Source organism: Primulina huaijiensis, chromosome 6 (genome assembly GCF_012295235.1).
Source record: "Primulina huaijiensis isolate GDHJ02 chromosome 6, ASM1229523v2, whole genome shotgun sequence".
In the NCBI taxonomy this organism is placed as follows: Eukaryota; Viridiplantae; Streptophyta; class Magnoliopsida; order Lamiales; family Gesneriaceae; genus Primulina; species Primulina huaijiensis.
The window spans coordinates 21,635,773-21,662,868 of record NC_133311.1 but is presented as its reverse complement, the minus strand read 5'-3'; the positions used below and the strand labels follow the sequence as shown (position 1 = coordinate 21,662,868).

Sequence of the window (27,096 nt, the reverse complement as noted above, 5' to 3'; positions counted from 1 at the left end):
AGTTTAATATTCCTTTTAAAGTCAAACAATCGAATCTGCTAAAGTTCACCAATTCATTACATAAGACATTTGATAATAATTGACTGATTAAATGATAAAAAAACAGTCATTATACCACATAAGTCCAAAAACAAGACGTTATTAATATATTTTTTATTACAAAAATTATAAAATTAATATTAGCAAGCCACTCACTATACAACAAAAGGGTCTACCAAAAACATCTCGAGAAATTGATGAGAAAATGGAACAATAAATTCCCAGACTGAAGCAACAATTCATGTTGAACGAACCTATCCAGGTTGAGATTTCTAGGCAACAAATCACTGTAATACAACAACGTCGTCAAAGTCGCCGCCGGCTCAGCCACCAACCACCCCATAGTTTTCGCCACTGTCCCGAACATCATCACCCTCCAACGTTGCTACAAAATTACCGATGATCAACATATATCCCGAATCAACAATAGTTATTTTGATGAGAATTCTAATATAAGAAATAAACTTTTAATTGTAATAAACATAAATTTATCATAAAAAGAATTTAAAATGAAGATCGTTCAGACCAGTCATGTCACTTCTAACTCGAATACTTCGTTTTTTTTTTATATGTCGACCAAAATGATGGTATAATCCATACCCACCAAAATATACTAGAAAGAACAAGCATTGGCAGTGGAAAGAAATCTTACCATGAATAATTGATTTCTTGATGAAAAGATATATACCGCACGGCCTCGATAAATTTTTTTTAGATTTTTGTATATAATTAATTAGCTGCTCTCGTGACCTACGAATTGAAGGAGCTAGAATAAGGTTTTCAAGAAGATGAATTACACTTAGACAGGAGCAAAATTTGCTTCTCTCAAATGTGAGGATTTATGGTGTAGAAGAAGGGGTGATCAAGAAATTAATTAATTTGGTAATTAAATGGCATTTACCAAGACAAACATTGGGCATGACGACTGACGACACACCATCCACTCACACTACTTAGTAGATTAAGGGCACAACCCATAATTTATGTGCCTCGGCTTTTGTCTTTTTCAACGAGAAAAAGGCGTGAAACATTATTACATATGCCAACTTCTTAATTTGTCGTCATTTCTCCGTTCCAATTACATATTTTTAAAAAAAATAAGAATAATAATAAATATATAGTATGTCTCTATATTTAGTTGTATTTGTTTTTTACACTGATATACTCGTGTTAATTAATTAACTAATAAAAAAACATGCAACCCATTTTCTAATAAAAATAAATAGAGATAAAATTTTAAATTTATTTTTTTAATAATTTTTTAAATCTATGTGAAAAAAGTAAAATTTGTTGTGAAAAAGTAAAAATTTACGGTAAAAAGTAAAAATCTCAAACTCTCAAATTTATCACACTACACACTTTATAATATTTTTCTCTCAACTCAATTGTGATTTTCTTCACAAATGAGATATCTATTTATAGAAAATCTTTACAAATAATCCAAAAATAAATTACATCATTACCTTCATCATCACACACAAATTTCAATATTCAACACCTAATTTTACCTAATTTTCAACATTCAAATATTCAATACACACATTTTAAATATTATTTTTCAACACTCCCCCTTGTGATGATGATCATAATGATTGTCTTCATTACGTGTTTTTATACTGCCTCGTTAAAAACCTTACTAGGAAAAACCCATTGGGATAAAAACCATAGTAAGGGAAAAAGAGTGCAGTCACGTAAACTCCCCCTCATGTTGACACGAACAATTCTTCACAAATTTCGTAGATTGCGCATCCCAATATTATATATGTGCTTTCTGAATATTGTCGTAGGAAGTGCCTTTGTGAAGAGATCTGATGAGTTTTCACTTGATTGAATGTGACGAACATCAATACATTTATTCTTCTCAAGCTCCTTGGTGAATGCGAAGAACTTAGGAGGAATATGTTTAGTTCTGTCGCTTTTTATGTATCCTTCTTTCATTTGAGCAACACATGCAGCATTATCTTCATATAGTATCACAGGCTTCTCGTCGAATGATAATCCGCATGAGATTTGGATATGTTGAGTCATTGATTTTAACCACACACATTCACGGCTTGCTTCATGTAGTGCAATAATCTCGGCATGATTTGATGAAGTTGTTACAAGTGTTTGTTTCTGTGAACGCCAAGAAATTGCAGTGCCTCCACGAGTAAATACATATCCAGTTTGAGAACGTGCTTTGTGTGGATCAGATAAGTATCCAGCATCGGCATAACCAATTATACTTGGATTAGCATCTTTTGAATACAAAAGTCCCAAGTCTGTCGTTCCTCGTAGATAACGGAATATATGTTTAATTCCGTTCCAATGTCTCTTTGTTGGATATGTGCTAAATCTTGCCAATAAATTTACGGCAAAAGATATATCAGGCCTTGTACAATTTGTAAGATACATAAGGGCACCGATAGCACTTAGATATGGTACTTCTGGACCAAGAATATCTTCATCATCTTCACATGGACGGAATGGATCCTTTTCTATGTTTAATGATCTAACAACCATTGGAGTACTTAAAGGATTTGATTTGTCCATATTAAAACGTTTAAGGATCTTTTCTGTATAATTTGTCTGGTGAACAAATATTCCACATTCTTTTTGTTCAATTTGTAAACCCAGACAATACTTGGTTTTTCCAAGATCCTTCATTTCAAATTCTTCTTTCAAGTATGACACAACTTCTTGAATTTCCTTATTTGTTCCAATGATGTTTAAATCATCAACATATACAGCAATAATTACGCATCCGGATGTTGTTTTCTTAATGAAAACACAAGGGCATATTGAATTATTTACATATCCCTTTTTCATCAAGTGATCACTTAGCCTATTATACCACATTCTGCCGGATTGCTTCAACCCATATAATGATCTTAGTAATTTCACAGAATAACATTCTCTGGGTTTTGAACTTTGTGCTTCAGGCATCTTAAATCCTTCAGGGATTTTCATATATATATTACTATCAAGTGATCCATATAAGTAGGCTGTAACAACATCCATAAGACGCATTTCTAAATTTTCAGATACTGCCAAGCTAATCAAATACCGAAACGTAATTGCATCCATCACAGGAGAATACGTTTCTTCATAATCAATTCCAGGCCTTTGAGAAAAACCTTGTGCAACAAGTCGAGCTTTATATCTTACTATTTCATTTTTCTCATTTCGCTTTCGAATAAAAACCCATTTGTATCCAACAGGTTTTACACCTTCAGGTGTAAGGACTATAGGTCCAAAAACATTACGTTTATTTAGCGAATCCAATTCAACCTGGATGGCATCTTTCCATTTTATCCAATCCTGCCGATTTTTACATTCACCAAAAGATTTTGGTTCATGATCTTCATTATCATTTATGATGTCGATTGCCACATTATAAGAAAATATATCATCAATTTCTTCTATATCTTTTCGGTTCCATATTTTTCCAGTATTAATATAATTGATAGAGATTTCATGATTCTCGTCAGTTTGTGGTTCTGACAAAACATTTTCATCATCATGTGTTTCTTCAGGAACATCATTCTCTATTTTGTGATCATTATGTGTTTCTTCAGGAACATCATTCTCTATTTTGTGATCATTGTGTTTCTCTATGAATTTTCTTTTTCGAGGATTTTTATCCTTGGAACCAACTGGCCTTCCACGCTTCAGGCGTTTAATGACATCATGACTATCTTCAATTTGTTTCTTCGGAATTTCAATTCGAGCAGGGGCATTTGCAGCATGTATATATGATTTAGTTACCCCTTTTGTGTCTGCAAATGCATCTGGTATTTGATTTGCTATTCTTTGCAAGTGCACAATTTGCTGTACATCTTTTTCACATTGTTTTGTTCTTGGATCCAGATGTAACAATGATGATACATACCATGTAATTTCTTTTTCGGTATGTTTCTGTTCTCCCCCTAACATTGGGAAGATTTCCTCATTAAAATGACAATCAGCAAAACGTGCTGTGAACACGTCGCCTGTCTGTGGTTCAAGATATCGAATGATCGATGGACTATCATAACCAATATAAATTCCAATCTTTCTTTGAGGTCCCATTTTCTTTCGTTGAGGTGGTGCAATAGGCACATACACCATACATCCAAAAATTCTCAGATGAGAAATGTCTGGTTCTTTACCAAATGCAAGCTGCAATGGGGAGTATTTATGATATGCACTTGGTCTGATGCGAATTAATGAAGCAGCATGTAAAATTGCATGTCCCCATATAGAAATAGGGAGCTTTGTTTTCATAATCATTGGTCTAGCAATCATTTGCAGACGTTTAATCAATGATTCAGCCAATCCATTTTGAGTATGTACATGAGCAACAGGATGCTCAACAATGATTCCCATAGACATACAATAATCATTGAAAGTCTGGGAAGTAAATTCACCAGCATTATCAAGTCTAATTTTCTTGATTGTATAATCGGGAAATTGATTCCTCAATTTTATTATTTGAGCAAGTAATCTTGCAAATGCAACATTTCGAGTTGACAATAAACATACATGTGACCATCTGCTGGAGGCATCAATCAATACCATAAAGTATCTGAATGGTCCACATGGTGGATGGATTGGTCCACAAATATCACCCTGAATACGTTCAAGAAACATTGGTGATTCAGTTTGGATTTTGGCTGGTGATGGTCTTATAATAAGTTTTCCAAGAGAACATGCTTTACATTGAAACTTATTATTCTGAAAGATCTTCTGGTCTTTCAACGGATGACCATGTGTATTTTCTATAATTCTTCGCATCATTGTTGAACCAGGATGTCCTAATCGATCATGCCAATTGGTTAATATTGAAGAATTATCAACTACCATGTTTGATTCAATGGGACGTATATGTGTATAATGCAATCCAGTAGGGAGCATTGGTAGTTTTTCAGCAACTACCATCTTTCCTGATTTATATGTGGTAAGACACATATATTTCTCATTCCCTTCATTCATTGTTTGATTATCATACCCATGGGAATATATATCATTAAAACTCAACAAATTTCTTTTCGATTGTGGTGAATATAAAGTATCATTGATCAAAAATTTTGTACCATTAGGTAACAAAAATTGTGCTTTACCACATCTTTTAATCAAGTCTACAGGACATGATATTGTATTCACCGTTGTTTTTGTTGGTTTTAGTTCCAAGAAATATCTTTTATCTCGGAGGATAGTGTGCGTTGTACCACTATCGGGTATGCAAATTTCAGCTTTGCTCATAGCATTTTACATATTTGAACTTCAAAAAAAATATGCAATGGAAAAAAATTAATGACAATACATATGTAAATATAACACATATCATAATTGTACAATAAAACATTATCATATAAATACATGAAAAATAAATTATTGTACATTTATATTCTACCATTATATTGTTCATTTTCAGAGAAATCATTGAGAAAATCTGCAGCATCAATATTGTTCATTTCTATCCCACCAACATATTGATCATTTCCAGAGAAATCATTCATAAAATCAGCAGCATCAAAATGAGTTGAATCACTCAAACGGTCACTTCGCTCAGTGAAGTTGGTCTCTTTTTCTTTCCCCTTTATCGATTCTTTATAGAGCTTGCAAAGGTGCTCAGGGGCTCGACAAATACGAGACCAATGTCCTGGAGTGCCGCATCTGAAACAAGAACTTTCAAATCTTTTCGAGTGATTTTCATTAACACTCATGTTCTCATGATGCCTTTTCTGTGGGTGGTTCGTGACGCCCTTTTGAGATGAGTTATAAAAATAACTATCTCTATTGTTTTCAAAACCACGGCCTCGACCACGACCACGACCAATTCCACGTCCACTTCCACGACCACGACCTCGACCTCGACCTCGACCAAAACCTTGTCTTTGAATTTGATTTTGGTTTCCAGGTTTAAATTCATTTTTACTTACAGCATTTACTTCTGGAAATGCTGATGATCCAGTGGGTCGGGACTGATGATTTCTCATTAGTAGCTCGTTGTTTTTTTCCGCCACAAGAAGACAGGCGATGAGCTCAGAATATCTCGCAAATCCACGCACTCTATATTGTTGCTGTAAAGTTATATTTGATGCGTGAAACGTGGAAAATGTTTTTTCAAGCATTTCCGATTCTGTGACCTCATGTCCACAAAATTTTAGCTGCGAGATTATTCGATACATCGCTGAATTGTAATCACTGACTTTCTTAAAATCTTGGAATCTTAACATATTCCATTCATCACGGGCGGTCGGAAGTATAACTTCCCTTATATGTTCAAATCTTTCTTTCAATCCTTTCCACAGAGCCATGGGATCTTTTTCGATGAGATATTCACATTTTAAACCTTCATCGAGATGTCGACGCAAAAATATTATAGCTTTTGCTTTTTCTTGTGATGAAGATATACCATTTTCTTTAATGGTCTCGCTTAGACCCAATGACTCAAGATGCATTTCTACATCGAGAGTCCATGGCATATAATTTTTCCCCGTAATGTCGAGTGCAACAAATTCGAGCTTTGTCAAGTTTGACATGGTGGTACTAAAAAAAATTATGATGCATTTTATTAGTTAATGAATATTGCAATACAAAGTAATGGATAAACAACAAATACAAGCATTCGTAAAAATAAAGAAAACACATGAGGATGATATTCTCCGATAAGTACAAGATTCGTGAGTATTATAACCAAAATAATTAAAAATAACTTTGTGAAAGCCATCTTCTTTTTTCTTCAAAAATTTGATGAAGAATAATTTTAGAGAAGAAGAGAAAGTTGGAGTGATTGAACGTGTTTGTGAGATCATGTTTATAGGGCAAAAACTAGCCGTTTTGTTACCGTTTATGACCGTTGGGGTACAAGAAAATAAATGTATATATTTGTATAATTTTACGGTAATAATATGGTGTATATAATATTAGTAATGTTTTAAATAATTATGTATATCATATCACAATATTATAATGAAATGTCATAAGATATTTTGTTTAAAAATCTTATAGGCTTTTATACTTGTCGTATCCCTTACCGGGAGTGTGGGATGTCGTTTTAACATCCTCCCAAGATTTATAACAAGTTTTTGAAAAATTTATTTTATTATAACATTATATTATATATTAAGTATATACACAATAAATAAATAAACAGTAAAATAAATATTATTACTTTTGTTACCTTTTTCTTCTGTTTTGGAGCTTTGAAAAATATGGAGGACTTTTAGAGCTTCGTGCTGATAACGTGTTGTGAAAAAGTAAAAATTTACGGTAAAAAGTAAAAATTTCAAACTCTCAAAATTATCACACTACACACTTTATAATATTTTTCTCTCAACTCAATTGTGATTTTCTTCACAAATGAGAGATCTATTTATAGAAAATCTTTACAAATAATCCAAAAATAAATTACATCATTATCTTCATCATCACACTCAAATTTCAATATTCAACACCTAATTTTACCTAATTTTCAACATTCAAATATTCAACATTCAAATATTCAATACACACATTTTAAATATTATTTTTCAACAAAATTATATATTTGAGACGAGGCTTGTCAAGTTTTTGGATGTGAAGGAATTATTGGTATACTTTCGTCTTATATAGGATCCAGTTTCTTTTTAGAATTATATGATCTGATTTTGAGAGAAGTTAAATAATACGAGTTATTTTTTAGTTATAATAGACCTCGGATGTACGTGTAATTAATCTTTTTTTTTCCCTGAATAACAATTTTTATATCGAATCATATCAATATTTCAAGCAATTAAATTTTAATATTTTAAATTTAAAAATAATGAATGGAACAGGGAAATAATCGATATCTATGTCTTTTTTCGAGGATATATATCTACGTTTTTAGAAGTATGAAGAGTTCAACTGAATATAGCAATTGGGCAGTCAAAAAATGTAGGACTGAGAATCACAAAAATGTTTTTGGGGGAATGGATTTCAAGAAATAGGGTGAATGGTTTGCTTCCGGAAATGAAACCAAATGTCGTGTCATTCGTCTTTGGATATCAGAAAATGCGACCAAAATTGTCCCAAAAACCAAATTAATAACCTTAATAAAGTTCAACAAAAATACATTCTCTGCAAGTTAATCCATCGATCTTGCAAGTGCATACTTCACTACAAACCTCATTATCACACTCGAGACCGAAACAGGGTGAGGGTCTCACGAATCCTGATAGCATGTGATCAAAAATTAAATCTACGCAACCTGCTTCAGATGCAAACCAATTGCACCTACTGTTCCGGCTGGTCTATCTCCTCTTTATCAGGGTCTTCCTCCTCTTCCTCTTTCTTTTCTTCCTCCTCTTCCTCATCTTCTTCTGGTGGATCAGCTGGCATTGGTGGTGGCAATGGAGTTTTCATTGGGCTGAACTGCGGAAAAATGTCAGGTCTCCTTCCTGGTTTCGGCCTATCCCACTCCTGAAAATGATTGAAATAAGCTTTGTACTTGATTATTGTTTCAAATCTTTTGCTATAGTTGATCATATCCCTTAAATGAATGGATGTTCAGCACAAGTTTGTTTTGCATTTAGATGAATATCCAATTTGTGTACGAGGAAGATACAATACCAAACGTTGCAAGGGAATTATATCGAACACTCTTGCCTATTGAAAGTCCCACTCCAATTATTACTCATGCTCACCGAAAATAGAAAGAAAACATAGGCATGATATGGATTATTAAAAAGAAAATCGCTTCTTTATGTTGATAAATGCCAAAATGTGAACCGTAGTCCAAAAGAGGAAGCATCCTCCAAGTTTAAGTACCATGACTTGTTGACAAATATCTCCCAAAGCAAAGCATGTTGATGAAAGAAATCCACTGAATTTCAGTAAACTCAGGCAGAACTCGAGGCACAATATAAGAAGTCTCGGCTCCTAATTGTCCACAAATAACTGCCAAAGACTTGAAAATCACCACACATCTGTTAAGCATCAACTGCAGCCATGTTGTTCTGTATGGCTCCTACTGTGTGATTAGATCGTGGAGTCTGAACTAATGTATGGTATGAAATATTCGGACTGCATAATTAGTATCAGATGTAGTTTTTGCTACAGTTGGAAATGTTCAACATCAACCATGCTCAATGAATGAAAAAAAAGAAAATTCTTCATGTCATGAAATCGGGACGAGTCTAAACTCTAAAGTCTAAGTTAAAGGAATCCTAATGATAGCTAAAGTCAAGAGAATTCATTTGTTCTTCCATACAACCCACCAAGGATAACATGGTACACGACAATCACGTTGAAAAGGACTCGTTAAAAAACAAAAACAGAAACCATCACAAGCAGTAATATTCTCAAGTTATCCAAGATAACTACTACTGCACTGACTGATAATCAAGAATTCACCTGTGTCTACAAGGACAATTTCAAATTAATTTCCTCCATAAACAGTTCACGTTTATCATAGTTTGCGCACAATCTCTATGATTCAAAGTTTTCAAAACAAAACTCGATCTTTTCAGTATGTCGATTCTGATTATTTTGAATAATTCAAAACTAAGACACGTGCTAAAATTTTCTCACAGATTAAAGTTTCACCAACCATTTTTTAGCGCATTTGAGTCCGAGTAGCTTCCTCGTCCAAATTCCATAAGGATTGTTCTTGCTCAGTATTATTTGACAAGTAAGAAAAGAGCTTCTCCATGATTTTCCGGTTCAAATTTCTGCTTTATGTCACTCTTATTCTATAAAAGTCTTGAGCTAAAAATGGTAAGCATTAGCATAATCAGACGAAACTAAATCAGCAACCCAAAATCCACAATTCATTAATGAATAAAACTCAGAATTAACAGAAAAAGGCAAGAAAACTATACGAAAAAAGTTCACAGAGGTGGAAAGGCAATGAATTGAACTCACAATTGGAAAATCCAGCGGGGACCGGCGAGTCATCTTCTCTTCTTCGGGAGCCATACCCACAACCACTGACCTCCGGCCTCCGCGCGCCACTCCCGGATAGTGATTTCTCGGGAAACCGGGCAAAGCAGGAAACAGGGAAGCCGACGACGTCGTCGTCGCCGCCGTGGATGAAGTTGAAGGAGGGGAGGGACAAAACACCGACGGAGTAGTCGGAGTTCTAGTTGATGAGAGGAGGGAGAGGGACAGAAACGCCATATGGGGCGGCTGGTGCAGTGCCTGGTATACGTTTCCTGCGGCGATTGTTGCTTCTCCGCCAGAAATATACGCCGCCACGGGAGAGAGAGAGAGAGAGAGAGAGAGAAACTACGCGGTCCACGATTAAAAACTTGAGTTTGGATCCGAATGTCATCTGTCCGACCCGAATTGGTAAATAAATTATAATTCGCTTTTTATATTTTCACGATGATTTCAGGTTAATATGTAAAAAATAAATATTAACCATTGACATTTGATAAACAGAGAGCCGTCAGTGGGTTTTACTAGTCAGATATGTCTTATCATGCAGATTACATTAGATGAGTTGTTCCGTTTACAAACGGTCTAGATGAGAATAGATAGATTGATCAAAATGGGTTAAATTTGTTCAACTGATTCATTTCATTATAATTATAATAAAAATATATATAGACGAGTTAAGTTACTAATTTAGTGATATGTTTGCAAACGTACTTATCATCTTCCTTGTATTCTCCTCATGTTATCTAGGTTTATCCTTAAAATTTTGTTTTCATTACGCATCATGCATCACCTATCCACAAAAAATATCCATTGCAATTGGTCTACCAAATCCAAGGTCTCGGGATAATTCTGGTGCTTTTTTAATGGTTATTTCAGCAAACCTGGTAGCATAACACTACTATAAGACGAGAGTCAATCAAGGGACGTTAACGAGTCAAGACGAACAATATCATGTTCGAGTTTGACTCGTTTGAACTATGTATAGACTCGAGTTCGGTTCGAGTTTGATTTAAGTTTTTATCATGTGGCTCGAATTCAGCTTATTTAAAATTATTAAGCTGATGAATAGCTCAAACTCGATTCGTTAATAACTTGTTTATCATATTTAACGAGTCTAGCTCGAATTTGGCTCGTTTTCGAACTCGTTAAACAAACTCCTTTTCAAGCTCGTCGAGCATTTTTAGTCAAAAGATGGACTAAAATACGAGAATTTAAGGGGATATGCTTATCATTTTGTAGTCTTCCAATCACTTTCTATACACTTAAACTTTAGTGTGAGACAATCTAAGTTATTATTATACATTAAAAACTCAACAAATTAGTTGAAATCAAACCGAGCTCGAGCTCACAAACTTAACGGGAGAGATTTTAATGAGTCTGGCTCAAGCTCTGCTTGTTTTTGAACTCGTTAAACAAGCTCTTTTCGTGTTCGTCGAGCATTCTTAGCCAAAAAAACTACTAAGATATAAGAATTTAAAGGGATATATTTCTCATTTTATAACGTTTCAATCACTTCCCTTATATATAAATTTTTATGTAAGACAATGCAATTTAGGCAAAAACTTGTGTGAGACGATCTCACGGGTCGTATTTGTAAGACGGATCTCTTATTTGGGTCATCAATGAAAAAGTATTACTTTTTATTGTGAATATATATAGTATTGACTCGCCTCACAGATTAAGATCCGTGAGACGATCTCACATGAGACCCACTCTACAATTTATTACTATACACTCAAGGCTCAACAAATTAGTTGAACTTAAGCGACATAAATGAACCGAGGTCGAGCTCGCGAACAAGATCACGAGCTGAATATCCTTAAACTCGAGTTTATCTCAATAAAATTGTCAAGCAAGAACTTGACTCGATAAACTTAACGAACAATCTCAAATAAGTTTTTACCTAACCAAACTTTGAGCAGCTCGCATTTTAACCGTTAGAGATGCGTGAGAGTGACAGTAGTTTCATGTATTTGAACACGTACAAGACAAGTTGAAACGAATAATTTATGGAGACGTTTACTCCTTTTCTAACTTCTTACGAGCAACACGGCCAAATCTATAACCCCTATAATTTTGCTCTTTCATTAAATAAGTTACACAGGCCAATAAAACTTCAAAAATTCCCACCCATTTGGGATACAACACGGTGATTGCTTTACAACCTGTCCAAGCTTCAAATCTTAATTTTAATTGCCATTGATACTCTGGAATCAATGTTTTCTTGAATTTTTAGCTAACAGGCACAGCAACGCCTCTTCTTCATACAGCAAGCGTCAAATTTTCCTTATATATGGCAATTTTTTAAGATAATAATCAGCGGGACAAAGTTATTCCTGACCATGATTACGGGAAGGAGTCTCAAAAGTCTTTGAAACTGGAAAATTCAAAATCTTCATCATCCTCCAAATCCTCTTCTGCATCTTCATCACCATCAGAACCCATTATTGAATCTTCATCTTCACTCTGCACAGAGGACAAAACATCACACTTTTTACCTGTTTCTTGTCTTATGTTTGGTCATTTCCCTGCATATGTCTAAAATCTTGGTTTTCAATGTGGCATTTGCTTTATGTGATCGAATGAACGACTCAACTAGAAAGTAGAAAGTATGCATGCTAAATGATGAGTACGTGGAAAACAAAATCACTCACACGTTCAGCAAAAGAACCGTTGAACTGGTCGTGATCCTGTAACTTACCAGGCTTGCTATTCTCCACATTATTGGAACCACCCTATAAAGAGTTGGGATGGAAGAGTTTAGTTGTGATAAAAACGCTAAAAACTTCTTGCCATGGATATATTTATACATAAGCACAATAAAATGACTTTTTTTTTCGGGGGGTGGTCATGAGTTTTTTAACAGGATGTGAAGTCGATGACACTAAAAGCACACTGAAAATTACAATATTTGAACAGGCGACTACCCCTGCTTCACTTTCACTGGGTCTGTCCTTTTTAAAATTATAAAATTTGGAGTACACAGATAAAGGATGACGACCTCTGTTTCAGCGGAGATGAACTATATGGGTCCGGAGGTTCAACTTTTCAACAAAAGAATACGAGGATTCAAATGCTACGAGAGTTGAATCACTCCAAGAACTAACAACAAATATATATGTCAGGTTCAAAAGTATATTTACCTACAACTTTTGTAAACAAACAGCTTAAAATAGCAGAAAAGTCCACAAACAAATAGCGAAAGCACACCAAGAAATGAAAATTTAAGAAATTGAGTCGACGTGATAGTCAGCCTCTCAAGGAGATTAATATATACTTGAAAAATAAATTATACTGAGAGATACTATTATTGCAATCAACCTCCAAATCGCAACTTACAATATCTTGTTTTATCTGCTCTATATTCTTCTCCAGTTCGTATATGTGCTGACTGAGAGCCTGCACCATCAAGTAAAAGACATAACTAACATGTACAAATTGAAGGGGCGTAACATCAATCATTTAACTATTAGTCATGATTTAATAAAACCATTACTTGCTTTTTTCAATATATTTTGTTTTTATAAATTTGGAAATTATATGTAGAGAATGAATGACCCAACCTCGTATCGCTGTAAGGCAATTCTACGCTTCAATGCTTTTGCCTTTGTTAGAAGGTTTCTCGGTCTTAAGGTAAGAGGTCGGTAATAATTCTTGCCACGATAGAAAACTACAGCATGGCCTTTGGGGACTCTGTCAATTGACACCAGTATTCCACCGCTTTCATACTCCAAAAGTCTAGCTGTTTCTTCAACGAAAGAAAGTTCTTTTTCTTTTGATATAAGCTTTACAAGTTCTCTATGTTTCCAGTGTAGATGCATGTTCTCAATAACACCATCAAAAACACCACGAATCCCTGAGAGATTATCATAAAAAAACATGATATTCCATTTGTGAAACTTTGAACACATGTTTTGACTGAAAAATGGAAACTGGTCTCAACTAGACATAAATTCCCCTCCACCATTGGACTCTATCACAATGACAACTCACCCAATGGAAGGTATGCTTTCATTCTTAATCCAACCTTGCGATACATAACTCTTTCCTCCTCTGTGATTGTTTCCTGATCATCTGAAGGACTGGCAGGCATCCAGGATGACACAATTTTAGACAGCAGAGTCTCTGCTTTGAGCTTCTTTGCCTGAGACTGTAAATGCATAGTCAGTTCATAACTTGAATCTCAACCAACAAATGAGGGATACATCTTGTCCTACATTTAGTGATTTGGATACTATACATGAACATTAAATAGGAGGATGGATGTGAAGAGATGTGGATGGGCTCGAATATAATTCTGTGAAAATATAGAGATAACGCACAGGCAAAACTACATTTTCGTAGTAACACAAGGCATACTTACAATGGCTAACTTATGTTCAAGTCGGCTGACCACTCTGGCACTCTTAGCTTGGGTTGCCTCTTCTATCATCTTCTGATGTTCTTCGGAAGAGATTTCTGTCCCCCATCGTGCCTGAGCCTCGTAAAACTCAGCCAAAGTACCAGCCAGGGCTTCTTTATCTTCACAAACTGAAAATGCTGCTGGTCCAACCCTGACTTTCTCCTCACCATCCTGAACCTGTTTCGTCAATTCCTGTCTTTGTGCTAAAGCAGTAGCTACACTAGGTGGAAGAAAATCCTTTCCTCGGTACATAACTATGAAATATTTGTTTCTTAGAAGCAAGACTCCCCCAGTTAATTTCTGCCAAAAAGACCAGGAGAAGAGAAGAAGAGGGAAAATGAGCAATTAATGTAAAAGAATGACTGATTCCAGATCTCTAATAATATACCAGGATTTAAATGTAATGTTTCTAAGGATATTATGAAAATATTAAGTGACTACTTAGTCCAGTAGTAACATGAACACATTACTGCGATGCCAATAATCCCTTCCTCCCAACCTCCATCAATCATGCACATGCAAATATATTGCCTACATGTTTACTTACAATATAAACTCTGACGGTGAGTTTAAATTGAGGAATTGAGAGCAAAAAATTTCAAACCCGTTATATATATTTATTACTTTTATTTGGATAATATTCAAATCCACACTATTCAAAATTTTTAACCACTATTTTGAGATGAGACCGGAGCGTACCTTGAGTTCTTCAGCCATTATTTCGTTATTTGTGTTTTGGATTCCACGTTTGACAGCAATTTTTACAACTAAACTTTTCTCCCAAAGCTTTAGTATGGCTGCTGCTAAACCTTGATGATTTCTGTTTCTCCCTGGAGAATTAAAGAGATATATTGATCACAAGAAATCCACTTGTGGCATATTAAAACAACATCGCAGGGCTAATATTACCAAGAGCAAAATGGCATGGAAGTGCTTTAGCTAACTTTCTTAAGTCGGTCATCTCAGCATTGGTTAGCCGTGGACGCATTCCAGTGGGAAGAAGCCTAAAAGGAGTTTTATATTCGGAAATAGTCTGAGGAAGTAAATCAGCATCAACAGGAAGAACTCCTGTACCCCACCAATCTTCAAACCGTGGACCTAACCCATCTAATAGGCGATTGTATTCAACTTCCTCTTCAGTCATGGTTTCATCGCGACAAGTCACAACTGGGTACGGGTTCTTGACAACTGGTTTGCTAACATTGCTATTGCTTGCAGCTGAATTGTAGGCAGGGGAAACGGTAGGGACAAAAATAGTTTCACTGTTCCCTCTGTCAGGTTTCAAAATAGGACCCTCATAGTTAGTTCCTCTAAAGACCAACATAACGCTTCCCGACCTCCATGTCACCAATCCTCCTGTGCGACGCTGATGAGAGAAATAGGCGTAAGAGTTTTTTGTTTCGTGAACATATTGCTAGTTAAAGAAACCTTAAAAGTTGGATTATAGTCCCAATCAAGCATGGTCAATTCGATAACATGAGCTAACAAAATAATACTAAAAAAATATTCTATAGGATCAATTAAACTGCAATATAGCTCCAAATCAAGAATTCAAGGGTACACATGGAAGCAGTTGACAATGTGAGAATACAGGGAGAACTGCATGAAATTTAATATTTTTCCCCAATTAGAGGCTATATTGGAACTCACCAACCTCTACTATCTCATGTGCAGTCCTCATATCATGAGCTAAGTCCTCATGAAACTTCAACCTCACCAATTCACATTTCCTCCACTTATCATGTATCTTCTCTAAGACCTCACCAGTTACACCAGCCTTGGGCACATTAATCCTCTCTCGCAGAGTCATCCCCATTCTCCTCAGCCTCCTCAACACCTCGTCCTCGATGGTCAAGTCGGCTAAAGTCGGGGCCTTCACGGCCCGTTTCTTCACTCCAACTCCAACGTCATCCAAATCCTCATCATTATCATCCTTGCCCCTCTCCCATGGCAGCAAATCATCACCCTCGTTTTCAACTAAAAAAGTGTCAGGTCTGACCCAATCCCTCTTCAACAAGTCCCCCAACTTTTCATCCTCAACTGCACAGTTTCCCATTTCATCCAAGTTCGAATCCGACTCCAAACCCCGTGCAACATCCCCCAAATCTCGCTCGTCATCACTCCCTAACCCTAGATTACGTAACCGAAGCACGATCCTGTCAATGGCAGTGGTTCCGGCCCGAGTCTCAGATGGGGACTGTTCGGCTCGTTTGGAAACGGGTTCAGGACGAGAACCTTTTCCCTTAGGTGGAGAGCTCCACTTGTTGATCCACGAGGAGGAGTTCTCCTCCGGGTCTTTGGCAGTATTAGGCCTTCTGGGGAAGGTTTTGGGTACTTTAGTAGAGCGGAGAGCAGAAGAGAAAGGCTTGAAAACGATGAGAGAATAATGCGGTGGCTTACGAGACAGAGCGGAGAAGATATGTGGCGGCAATTCTGTCAATTTCGCCGTTGAGGAGGTCATCATATCTTTAGCCACACTGAGAAGCAGGCAGACATTGTTGACGATGAGGTTTTTATAATTAATAATAATAAATAATACCAATACAAAATAATTAAAAAAATATGAAAATATTCTCGGCTTCTCAGTTGGTACCCGGTCGGTCTGGGTCCGAGTCGGGGTCGAGAAATCCAGGTGATTTGAGTCTAGGTCTCTGGTTTAACTTTTTTGTTTTTTTTCACTTAAGAAAATATTATTCAAATATACATTTAAATTAAAAAAAAATAAACTTGTAATTATATAGTATAACTATATAAGTTATACTATGTATAATCTTTTGATCTAATAGAATCAAAGTTCACGTAGTTCGCTTATCTTTACATAATTATCTTTATGAGTGGCGTTGCTCAATCACTCACATTTCCTCTCGTCGTTGTCTCGAATATTCAATCAGTTTCATCTTGATCATCTTCGTCGTTTTTAATACATTGTGTTCGGATAGCGATTTTTTACTGATAATTGAGCAAACATTAATCTTCTAAATTTTTCAACTTTGAACTAGAATATCTCTCATCTAATATATTTCCTTATTGACTAAAAGCTTCATTCATTGCAACCATTTGAGTTTAATTTTTGCGACCACATGTCAAAAATTTCATCATTTGCATCACTAAAATAAAAAATAGTGATAAAATTATTCTCAAGTTCCTGATAAAACCCGAGGATCCTCGTCGAGGTTCGCTTATTATCTTAATAAAAGTTTTGTTTTAATAAGTTTAGAAGTGATATTACCAGTGTTAGTGGTAATATCAATGAAAACTTAAGTGTGTTGCAACAATATATTAAAACTAAATGAAAAGTAAGATAAAAAACACCAACTAATTGGTTATAAGTATCATTAAACAATTTAAAATTTCACAAATACTAGTGCATATGCTACATTGATTCGAAAACAAATAGATATCAAGAGGTTGAACATGTTGACGAAAAAATAAACATAATAAATATTTATATTCAAAAAACGGTACTAACAATTTATATGTTGAATTTCAACGAGTTGGAAAGTCTTGTTCAAACTGTTTAGGCCTTGTGCCATTAATTTTGCGAAACTTGTCTCATTATTTCACAGCTTGGGGATGTGTCTATAAATAATGAATTACTGTCCTAATTAGTTTAATGTGTGATTTTAATTTTTTTTAGTTCAACTTGAACTTAAATTTGACATGTGCACCTAAAATGAAAAATAGTTATCTAATGATGATTTACATATTTTAATAAGATCACCAATACTATAAATATTTGCACTAAAATTATAAAAAAAAATTGAAAAACCTTGAGAAGTTAATTATATTATTCTAAAATAACAAATATAAACTGAGAAATATTGTGTTATGCGTTATTTATTAAAAATCTATGTACAAGCAATAATTTTTGAATGTTGATAGAACTATCAATCCAATGATCCTATCATGTGTACCAAACTATGCCTATGGATATTACATATCATTGGATTGATAGAACTATCAATCCAATGATATGTAATATCCATAGGCATAGTTTGGTACACATGATAGGATAAACATGTGATATATAATATAAGGATAAGTTAAGGATATATAAGATGTAAAATATTATATTTAATGTTTGGTGTGATTTTAATAAGAGTGATTAAATTTATATATTAGATTGTAATGACAAAATTAACCTTATCATAATAAATTTTATAATTTCAAAGTTGTCGCTTGAGTTCATATTTCTTATCTGTTCATGCGCCGACAGTGCTTGTATGATTTATTTATTTTTACCTAATTTTATATATTATGTAATATGATAATTGAGCCATTGAATTTGTGAGTCAAGTCAAATATCAATATTTAAGGTTAATCGAGTGATACTAATAATTTTATTGAGATTTATAAAAATCATTTATATAATTATCTCGACTTCATTTATATAATTATCATATTAATTATATAATATATAAAAATAAAATCAAAATATTTATTTGATGGGACGGTGAAATGAGATAACGATATGGTTTATTATTTTTATATATTCAGGGTAATTAAGTCATTTGTGGTGTTTCTTATCATTAGATTAAAATTATCACATGTCATAAAAAGGTTACATTATCCTTGTGAAAAACTATTTATCACGGGACCAAACGTGGTATAAGGAGAATTATTTATCAATTCCTCTATTATCCCGTTTACCAAACTAATAACTTTGTCAATGATCATTCCAAATATTCGAACACAAAAAAACTTTAATATTTAAATTAACTAATTATTTTTTGGTTCAACAATAATTTTTATACGTATGCGTTTGATTGTATTTCGTGAGATAAATCTAATAAAAGGATTTGCATTTGTTGAAATTTAATTTTGAAAAAATAATTAATCAATAAAACTAAAGTAAAGTTGTTCAATCACCTAATATTTAGCAGTTTTTCTCTAAATTTAGATTCGAAAAATTTAAAAAGTTGATAATCGTTACCCGTTTGAAACGAGAATGCCGGAATTTGGTTTTGAGAATGATCAATAACAATTTCCACATGATGATTTTTCTCTATATATCGCGTTAAAATTCAATAACTACCTCCTTGTTGAAATTTGTAAATTTTCGAATAATGTTTACATTTGGCTTGCAAATCACCGAACGTAAGCATCACTTTTTCAAAAAGATTTGTGAAGATATTAGATTTTGGTGCGACACCGCTCGAGTTTTAGGCACTATCGGATTGCTCGTACTTTCTTTACTTTGATAATAATATATGTTTGTTGATCCTCTTCTTCTTGATGTTTATTCACGAGATTTGTTGTTTGTGTGTTTGCAAAAGCTCGGTTTTGAGATCCCAGATACCAACGGTGGAATCAGGATATATATTAAATCTAACGTACGAAAGGAGAGTTCTTGAGCTCGAGATTGTGCACCCTTTCTACCCCCAATCTTCCGAGTATCATCATCGGCACATTCTTTAGCTGTGGTATCATACTACGATTTATTTGACTCTATCTTTAAGTATTTGGAACAATGTCACAACGAACTTAATTATTTCAGTCAAGAAAAGGTCATCGACAATTCGGTCATATAAGTCGCATATTTTTTTTATTTTTAATTAATAATGTTATTGATCAATTCTCAATTTCGTTTGACTTGCAAACATATGTAAGTTACCCAACGAAAACTCCGAAACAAATTATCGAGAGGGATAATTCATAATGGAACTCGTGATATAATAGTATTTTAAAAAATGAAAAATGTTGGAGACATAATTATTCTAGCTACGTATACGTATTCTTGGTAGACACTTGAAGAGTGAAACGAGACTTACTCCCACTTTAGTACTGTAATTAAGTTCCTATCCATTTTCCTCCCATTTCTACAGCTTGATAGGGCCTAGACTCCTCATAGAACCGTGGACACTGTTCGATCCCACCTTCCTCATAGAGCCGTGGACACTGCTACCCAATGGCGGCAGTGGAACCAATAATTCTGTATACATATCCATGAAAAACTTGTCCACTATTTCAAGATAAGCCGGGCAAGAAAGTTGAGAATAGTCGTGGAGGATCTCCTTAATGTCCAACATGTGATCCTCGTCATCGATATCCATCATCTCCAACTCTTTCATCTTTTTTCCCAAGGCTTCAGCCGCCCGGAAACTCGACTTCGAGGACCTCATCCCTCCGGCGTGCTTCCTTGCATTTTCCGCTCTTTTTAAGTCCCTCGATTTGCCGTGATCCATGACACTGGTTAAACTCTTGCTGCGTTTTTCTTGATCTATGTCCTTTGTCTGTCCCGTGAATGGAGCATCCTTTTTCATGCAGATGTTGTGCAGTTTCTGGTTCTTGAAACTGATCTTGCTGTTACCAGGGAAGATGGGGTCGGAACGGGAGGTTTTGGGTACATTTCGGTAGAGGGATTTGAGGGTTTTAACTGTTCTTTGGAGGAATTTCTTGGTTGTGTGGAGGGTTTCTTGAATCAGCTTTTGCGGGTTTGGTTTTTTGTTCATCTTTGTTCGCTCAATGCAGCTGCAGAAAATTGGTAGTCTTTAGGTGTTTTAATTAGTGCTAAAGGAATATTTGGTGTGAACCTACCCACCCCCAACTTAATCGAATTGGTTTGCTTTTTGGATCGATTGATTTGAATTTACATATTTTAAATATATATAATAACAAATTTTTTTTATTTGTTTGAGTAAAATCACTTGATAATAATTTTCAAACTTTTTATTTTCAAATCAAAATATGTAAAAATACAACCTATTTTCTTTTGAGGTTTAATTAAATAATAATTTTTTGTAATCGAATGTCCTGTATATATAGCACGTTCATAAAGTCATTTGAGATTGAGCTTCAAATCTTTATTTTTTTTATAAAAAAAAAACTTCACAAATTAGTCACCTTTGAGTGCACATAGAATCAGTAAGGATCCATTAATATTTTTAAAATGTACACACATTATCGCTCAAATTTAGGAGCTCAAAAATCTAGCATAGTTTGTAGTATCTTTTTGATTGACTATCAAGGATTAGAAATTTTAATAATGGGTAGCTATCTGTGTATTTGAAGGGGGTGGAGATGGGAATGGTGATTTAATTCTTGTGGTGTCGGCATTGATTAGCTAGAAGTGAAGATGAGAACAAAGATAAAATTCAGGGTGATGATGAAAATGACAAACCCGTCCAAGTCTCATTGCCATCAATACATTTCATGAGTAAATTTTATAAGACGGATATCTAGCTTGGCCCATTAAAATGTATTAGTTTTGACGTGAAAAATATTATTTTTGGCTTCAAATATAGATCAGACTTACCCATCTAACAAAATTAAATCTATAAAACCGTATCACAAAACACATACTCTAATTACAATGGTTGGAAAGGTCCCTCGTTCGAGACCTAGGCAATGCATGACCATGTTGATCCAAAGTACGTATGATCCAAACTACGTGATCATATGATCTAGTTCGAAGGAATTTCAGAGAATTTATTGTCGCATTTATGTGAGGCAACGGCTTCTGTCCCAAAAAAAATGTTAGGCACGTCAAATCGGTACAAAACTTCCTTGCCCACATTTTTTTAAATAAAAATCGATTAAAATAGTTAAAAATATATTATTAATATATGATATTTGAACATCAATTATTTTCGATATGATATTAATATATGATTTTTCAGTATAAAAAATGCATATCAGATATTAATATTAATGACATATTTGTATTTTCTGATAAAAATCGATACAAAACATTTAAAATATGATACTAATATATGATATTGATAACTAAGTAATAAGATTTTGAATATAAAATTGAAACAACTTTATTAAAATCAAAATTTGACACACAATTTTTTGTACTAAAAAAATCATATATTAATATTATATATGAAACAGTTCANTAATAATTAAATTTACTAAAAAAGTTTTCATATTATTGATTTAGTATTTATTTTTATTATGGAATTATTCCATTTTTTATCAGAAATTTCTATATTTTAATTTTTTTTATGTTTTGTTGAATCAAAAATATAACAAAAACTTTCATGAGATTGTCTCACAGATAAATTTTGTGAGACTGATATCCAACTCACTCGACTTATGATAAATATTATTTTTATGTCAAAGTTAATACTTTTCATTGTGAATATGAACTGAATCTACTTCTCTCATTATATAAGACATGCTCCAAAAATATATATATATCTATGTCTATTAGAGATGAAATTTAATTAGATTTGAATTTCAAGGAAACAAACAATAATATAATCATATTTTACTAACTTGTTTTAGTTATATTTTGTAATTTTAGTATATTATTAATTTATGATATTGACGAGTCAAGAGACTATATATTTATATTAGAGTCTTCAAAAAATTTATTGTCTTATAAATTTATCGAAATTTTTGATTTAATAAAATGTTTCAAGTCGAGATTGAAAAAATATTATTTTTGAGAGATTATTAATTTATCGAGTATTAATTTAGAGATGTTTTATTATATAATATTTTCCTAAAAAATTAGGTTTATAAGAGCACCAACACCCACCACCTCATCAAAAATCGTGGGGTCCACATATCACATACACATTACATTAACACATCTATTCTCTCACATTCATTTTAACATTCACACTCATTATTTGTAGGTCCCACTGTCCACTCATTCATCTTATTCTTATTTTACATTAAATAAATTCAATTACAAATTTTTTAAGAAATTTAAATTATTATTATTTTATTCACCAAAGGATACATTAAACCAATACATTAAATAACATTAAATAAGTAACAACGTTTAGCGACGGTTTGTGAAAATCCGTCGCAAATAGCGACGGTTTATAAAATATAATTAAAATAATTCAAAACACGTGGGGCCCGCGTGTCAGCAAATCGGCTCGCTAAGTGCCCAATTTTTTTAAAAAATAAACTGACACAGGGGCGTTCATACATATGAACGCCTCACACCCTCTCTCATGTGAGTGGGCGTTATAATGCCCACTCACATTAGAGAGTGGGTGTTATAGGGGTGACGTTAAAGGGGTGTCATTCCTTTAACACCCACTGTAGGTGCCCTAATTATTTAAGAATTATGAACAAGAAAAAACGAAAACCATGTGGCTATAACACCCTTTTAACACCCACTGTGGGTGCCCTAATCATTTAAGAATTATGAACAAGAAAAAACGAAAACCATGTGGCAAGATAAACAAAAATATTATGCAAATCAAATTTAGCGATTTGTATACAGAATCTATATATTTTTAGTTTACATAGTTTATTAACAGCTAAGATTATTAGGGAAAAGCGCATTTTTTTTATTTACACATTTTTGCGATTCGGACACTTTATGTTTTCAAATCTCAATCTTGCTATGCTATCTTTAATTTTTTTTTTTCAATTTTAATCTTTTTTCAGACGTAGCATTGAAGTATTCAATATCATGTTAGCATTTTATTGAAAATGACTAAAATTTTTTAAAAAAATAAAAAATATATATCCAAAATTAAAATTAAGTAACATCTAATATCAAAATTACAAAAAGATAAATATATAAAACTAAAAATACAAATTTTCATCATCATTTATTGAAGCTCATTTAGTAATGGTTATTAATTGTCAGTTGGCCTCAAAAAATTTATCACTCAATACAGACCGTTCGATAAGTTGTACAGCCCAATGCAAGTATGAAACCCATGAAAAAATATTACATTTTATGTTAAGAGTATTATTTTTTATTGTGAATATCAGTAGGGTTGACCGTCTCACAGATAAAGATTCATGATACCGTTTCACAAGAAACCTAATCAACTAAAATAATAAATCCACACAAAGGAGCTAGGTCGAATTCATGATGGAAAACCTATCCATCCCGATTTTGTTTTTAACAAAAATTCAATCATTATAAAAATCAAAATCTTTACCTTTTAGCGCAGAAAGAGTTGATAATTTAATACTACAAAAATTTCAACAAGTTAGCATTTAGAATAAGGAATACATGCTCGATAATTATGAATTATTTAACGAGAGTTGAAAACATTTTGTTAGACCAAAAAAAAAATTTTTGACTGAAATTTAAAAACAAAGGAGAGACAAGAAGGCGAGTTATGTTCATGTTATCTATGTATAGTGTCCTAATCTACTTAACACATGAACTGAAATTTAAAAACAGAAGAGAGACAAGAAGAAGAGTTTTGTTCATGTTATCCACGCATAGTATCATAATCTATTCAGCACATGACACATGTATTGAGTGAATAAATAATAATAACTAATTCAACAATAATATATATATATATATATATATATATGAATATGAATGACTATAATTTATTATTCAGCACACATATTATATACTGAATAAACGAGAGCTCTGTTCATATGTACAATATCTCCCGGAAAGACGTGGATGAATTATTATCCTTAATGTGCGAGGAAAAGAACATAAAAATCTTGGAATGTGTGCCGAAATATTGGATCACGAGTGTCACCCACGTTTTAAGATAAGTTCGCGATAATTCACCGAAATTCTTTTTTCTTCTTCTTCACAATATTCGCTATATTTAGAATATATATAAAATATTATTCAATAAAATACATAAGAATATGATCACATACTTGTTAAAATGAATTTCTTAAATTAGTCAAAAATGAAAAATTAGTAAATTACAAACTAAAATCACTGTAAAATGATGTATCTATATATACAAATACCTTCCAAATAAATTAAATTAAATTAAATTATATATATATATATGTGTTAGTGTATGTTTTGAACAAAGGACCTTGATCCAGATACTGTCTATAGTGGCTACTTTTTATCATGATCCGAGAATTACAAATTACTACAATAATAATTGAAGAATGGAACAATTGTCATTGTCCATTTCCCTCTCCTAGGAACCCAATATCAATGGCATCTTCTACCGCCTATGTATAAAACCTAATACATTGAACATGGGTGGCTGCATTGAAACTTTTAGCTCGACTTTTTCTGCAGTATTCTTTCAAACACAGAAAGGGAATTTCTCTCTTGATGCAGAAAATTTGAATTAAAGAAGTTGAGATTCTTCAAGTAGGAAGATGTTGGAAAGGAGAGGTTTGGTAGAGGATACAGATATGCCTTTGAAGATGCAGATCCAAGCAATGGGTTTTGCTTCTCAAGCTCTGGATCTCTATGATGTCTTGGACTGCAAATCTATTGCTGCCCACATCAAGAAGGTCATATATATATATAATTAATACTTTTTATATATCTTTTAGCGATTGTAAGTTTTTTTTTTTATCATTTGTGTATATATGTGCAGGAATGTGACAAGGAATATGGGAATGGATGGCAGTGTGTGGTGGGATCCAACTTCGGGTGCTTTTTCACGCACAAAAAGGGTAGTTTCATATACTTCACACTTGAGACACTCAACTTCCTCATCTTCAAAGGCTCTTCATGATCTCCTCCGTCTTCTACTCGAAGGGATTTCAATATTGGAATTAAGACGGCGAGTCTGAATACCTAATTAATTCAGACCGGGATTGATAACAAGAATTAGCTAGTGTTAGAAGGAGAACCAAATTTAGATACGTGACATGATTGTGGGGATGAAATGAAATGAAATGGTCAAATTTTCTTTTGGTTGTAAAGTTGTGATAGAAATTAGATAGTCGATGATGACAAAGATGGAGACTAACACATAATTTGACAATCGGAGGCTGATGCATGCGTAAAACTCTTTCTTTGTATTATATGATCATCGTGTTAGGTAAAAGCGGGTCCCACGTAAATAAAAAATTCAAAATATCTTTTCCCACATCGATTGATTTTAAAAATTGGACGAGGGAATTAGTTATAAATAGAGCTCAATTCCTTCAGTTATTGTATCCCAAAATCAAAAGCTTTTCAGCTTTGATAAAAAGAGAGTGCATAGAAAAAAAGAGTGTATTTTTTTCTTGAGTGCGGGAATTCTCTTTGTGTGAGTTAGAGAAATTATTTTCTCGGTATACTCGGGTTGGGAGTGTGAGAAATATTGAGTGTATTGGTGTATACACTTGTTGTAATATTTCTTCCAGTTATAAAAGTTGCAGTGCTCCGTGGACGTAGCCTATATTGGGTGAACCACGTAAATCTTTGTGTTCTTGTTGGTTATTTTATTCCGCAAGTTTTGGGTACTATATTATCATCGTGATCGGCATCGCTTCGGGGGTGTAATTCCCCAACAACTGGTATCAGAGCCTTGTTGTGAAAATTCTTAAGAATTCTGAGTATGCTCTGTGGTTGCAGCTTTGTCTGATCTTCCACATCAGAAAAGATTTTTTAGATTTTTTGCTAAGGCTAGAGAAGTGATGGCCGGAGATGATGGATCGGGACCGAGTATCAACAAGTTCGACGGTACAGATTTTACGTTCTGGCGACTACAAATTATTGATTATTTGTATAGCAAGAAGTTGCATCAACCTCTATCTGGAAAGAAGCCGGAAAAGATGGAGGATGATGACTGGAAGCTTCTTGATCGACAAGTGTTAGGTGTAATACGATTGACCCTAACGAAGAACGTGGCACATAACGTGGCGGAGGCAAAAACAACGGAGGAGATGATGTCCATTTTGTCGGACATGTACGAAAAGCCATCGGCAAATAATAAAGTATATCTCATGAAAAAGTTATTTAACTTGAAGATGAGAGAAGATGCATCGGTGGCTAAACACATCAATGAATTCAACACGATTGTTTCACAGCTGACATCGGTTGAAATTAAATTTGATGATGAGATTCGGGCACTTATTCTTTTGGCGTCTTTACCAGACAATTGGGAACCAATGCGGGCAGCGGTTAGTAACTCTGTTGGAAAAAGAAA

The 27,096-nt window shown here is 33.7% G+C and overlaps 3 protein-coding genes across 3 annotated transcripts; 1 reads left to right on the top strand and 2 right to left on the bottom strand.

Moving 5' to 3' along the window:
* Positions 1-8,049: 8,049 nt before the first annotated feature.
* On the bottom strand, positions 8,050-10,245 carry LOC140978301 (uncharacterized). The gene is made up of 2 exons (XM_073443217.1): positions 9,889-10,245; positions 8,050-8,445 (listed from the first exon to the last, which is right to left on the bottom strand). The coding sequence occupies exons 1-2, from the start codon at positions 10,141-10,143 to the stop codon at positions 8,260-8,262; spliced, it is 441 nt and encodes a 146-aa protein (XP_073299318.1). The 5' UTR covers positions 10,144-10,245; the 3' UTR covers positions 8,050-8,259.
* Positions 10,246-11,909: 1,664 nt separating this feature from the next.
* Positions 11,910-16,806, bottom strand: LOC140978300 (CRM-domain containing factor CFM3, chloroplastic/mitochondrial). Its single transcript, XM_073443216.1, has 9 exons — positions 15,963-16,806; positions 15,218-15,674; positions 15,008-15,138; positions 14,270-14,608; positions 13,900-14,056; positions 13,470-13,762; positions 13,246-13,305; positions 12,561-12,641; positions 11,910-12,372 (listed from the first exon to the last, which is right to left on the bottom strand). Exons 1-9 carry the CDS (start codon positions 16,770-16,772, stop codon positions 12,268-12,270), a joined length of 2,433 nt encoding a protein of 810 aa, XP_073299317.1. The 5' UTR covers positions 16,773-16,806; the 3' UTR covers positions 11,910-12,267.
* Positions 16,807-25,070: 8,264 nt separating this feature from the next.
* Positions 25,071-25,885, top strand: LOC140978082 (uncharacterized). Its single transcript, XM_073442860.1, has 2 exons — positions 25,071-25,468; positions 25,555-25,885. Exons 1-2 carry the CDS (start codon positions 25,331-25,333, stop codon positions 25,693-25,695), a joined length of 279 nt encoding a protein of 92 aa, XP_073298961.1. The 5' UTR covers positions 25,071-25,330; the 3' UTR covers positions 25,696-25,885.
* The last annotated feature ends 1,211 nt before the right edge of the window (positions 25,886-27,096 follow it).

Bases quoted from the DNA above. Each gene is read 5' to 3' on its own strand.
- LOC140978301 (XM_073443217.1), bottom strand. From the start codon at position 10,143: ATGGCGTTTCTGTCCCTCTCCCTCCTCTCATCAACTAGAACTCCGACT. The intron at 8,446-9,888 runs GTGAGTTCAATT...AATCATTTTCAG, and splicing joins CCCCGCTGGATTTTCCAATT to GAGTGGGATAGGCCGAAACC.
- LOC140978082 (XM_073442860.1), top strand. From the start codon at position 25,331: ATGTTGGAAAGGAGAGGTTTGGTAGAGGATACAGATATGCCTTTGAAG. The intron at 25,469-25,554 runs GTCATATATATA...ATATATGTGCAG, and splicing joins TTGCTGCCCACATCAAGAAG to GAATGTGACAAGGAATATGG.
- LOC140978300 (XM_073443216.1), bottom strand. From the start codon at position 16,772: ATGATGACCTCCTCAACGGCGAAATTGACAGAATTGCCGCCACATATC. The intron at 15,139-15,217 runs GTAATATTAGCC...TTAATTCTCCAG, and splicing joins TCCATGCCATTTTGCTCTTG to GGAGAAACAGAAATCATCAA. The intron at 13,763-13,899 runs GTGAGTTGTCAT...ATAATCTCTCAG, and splicing joins GAAAGCATACCTTCCATTGG to GGATTCGTGGTGTTTTTGAT.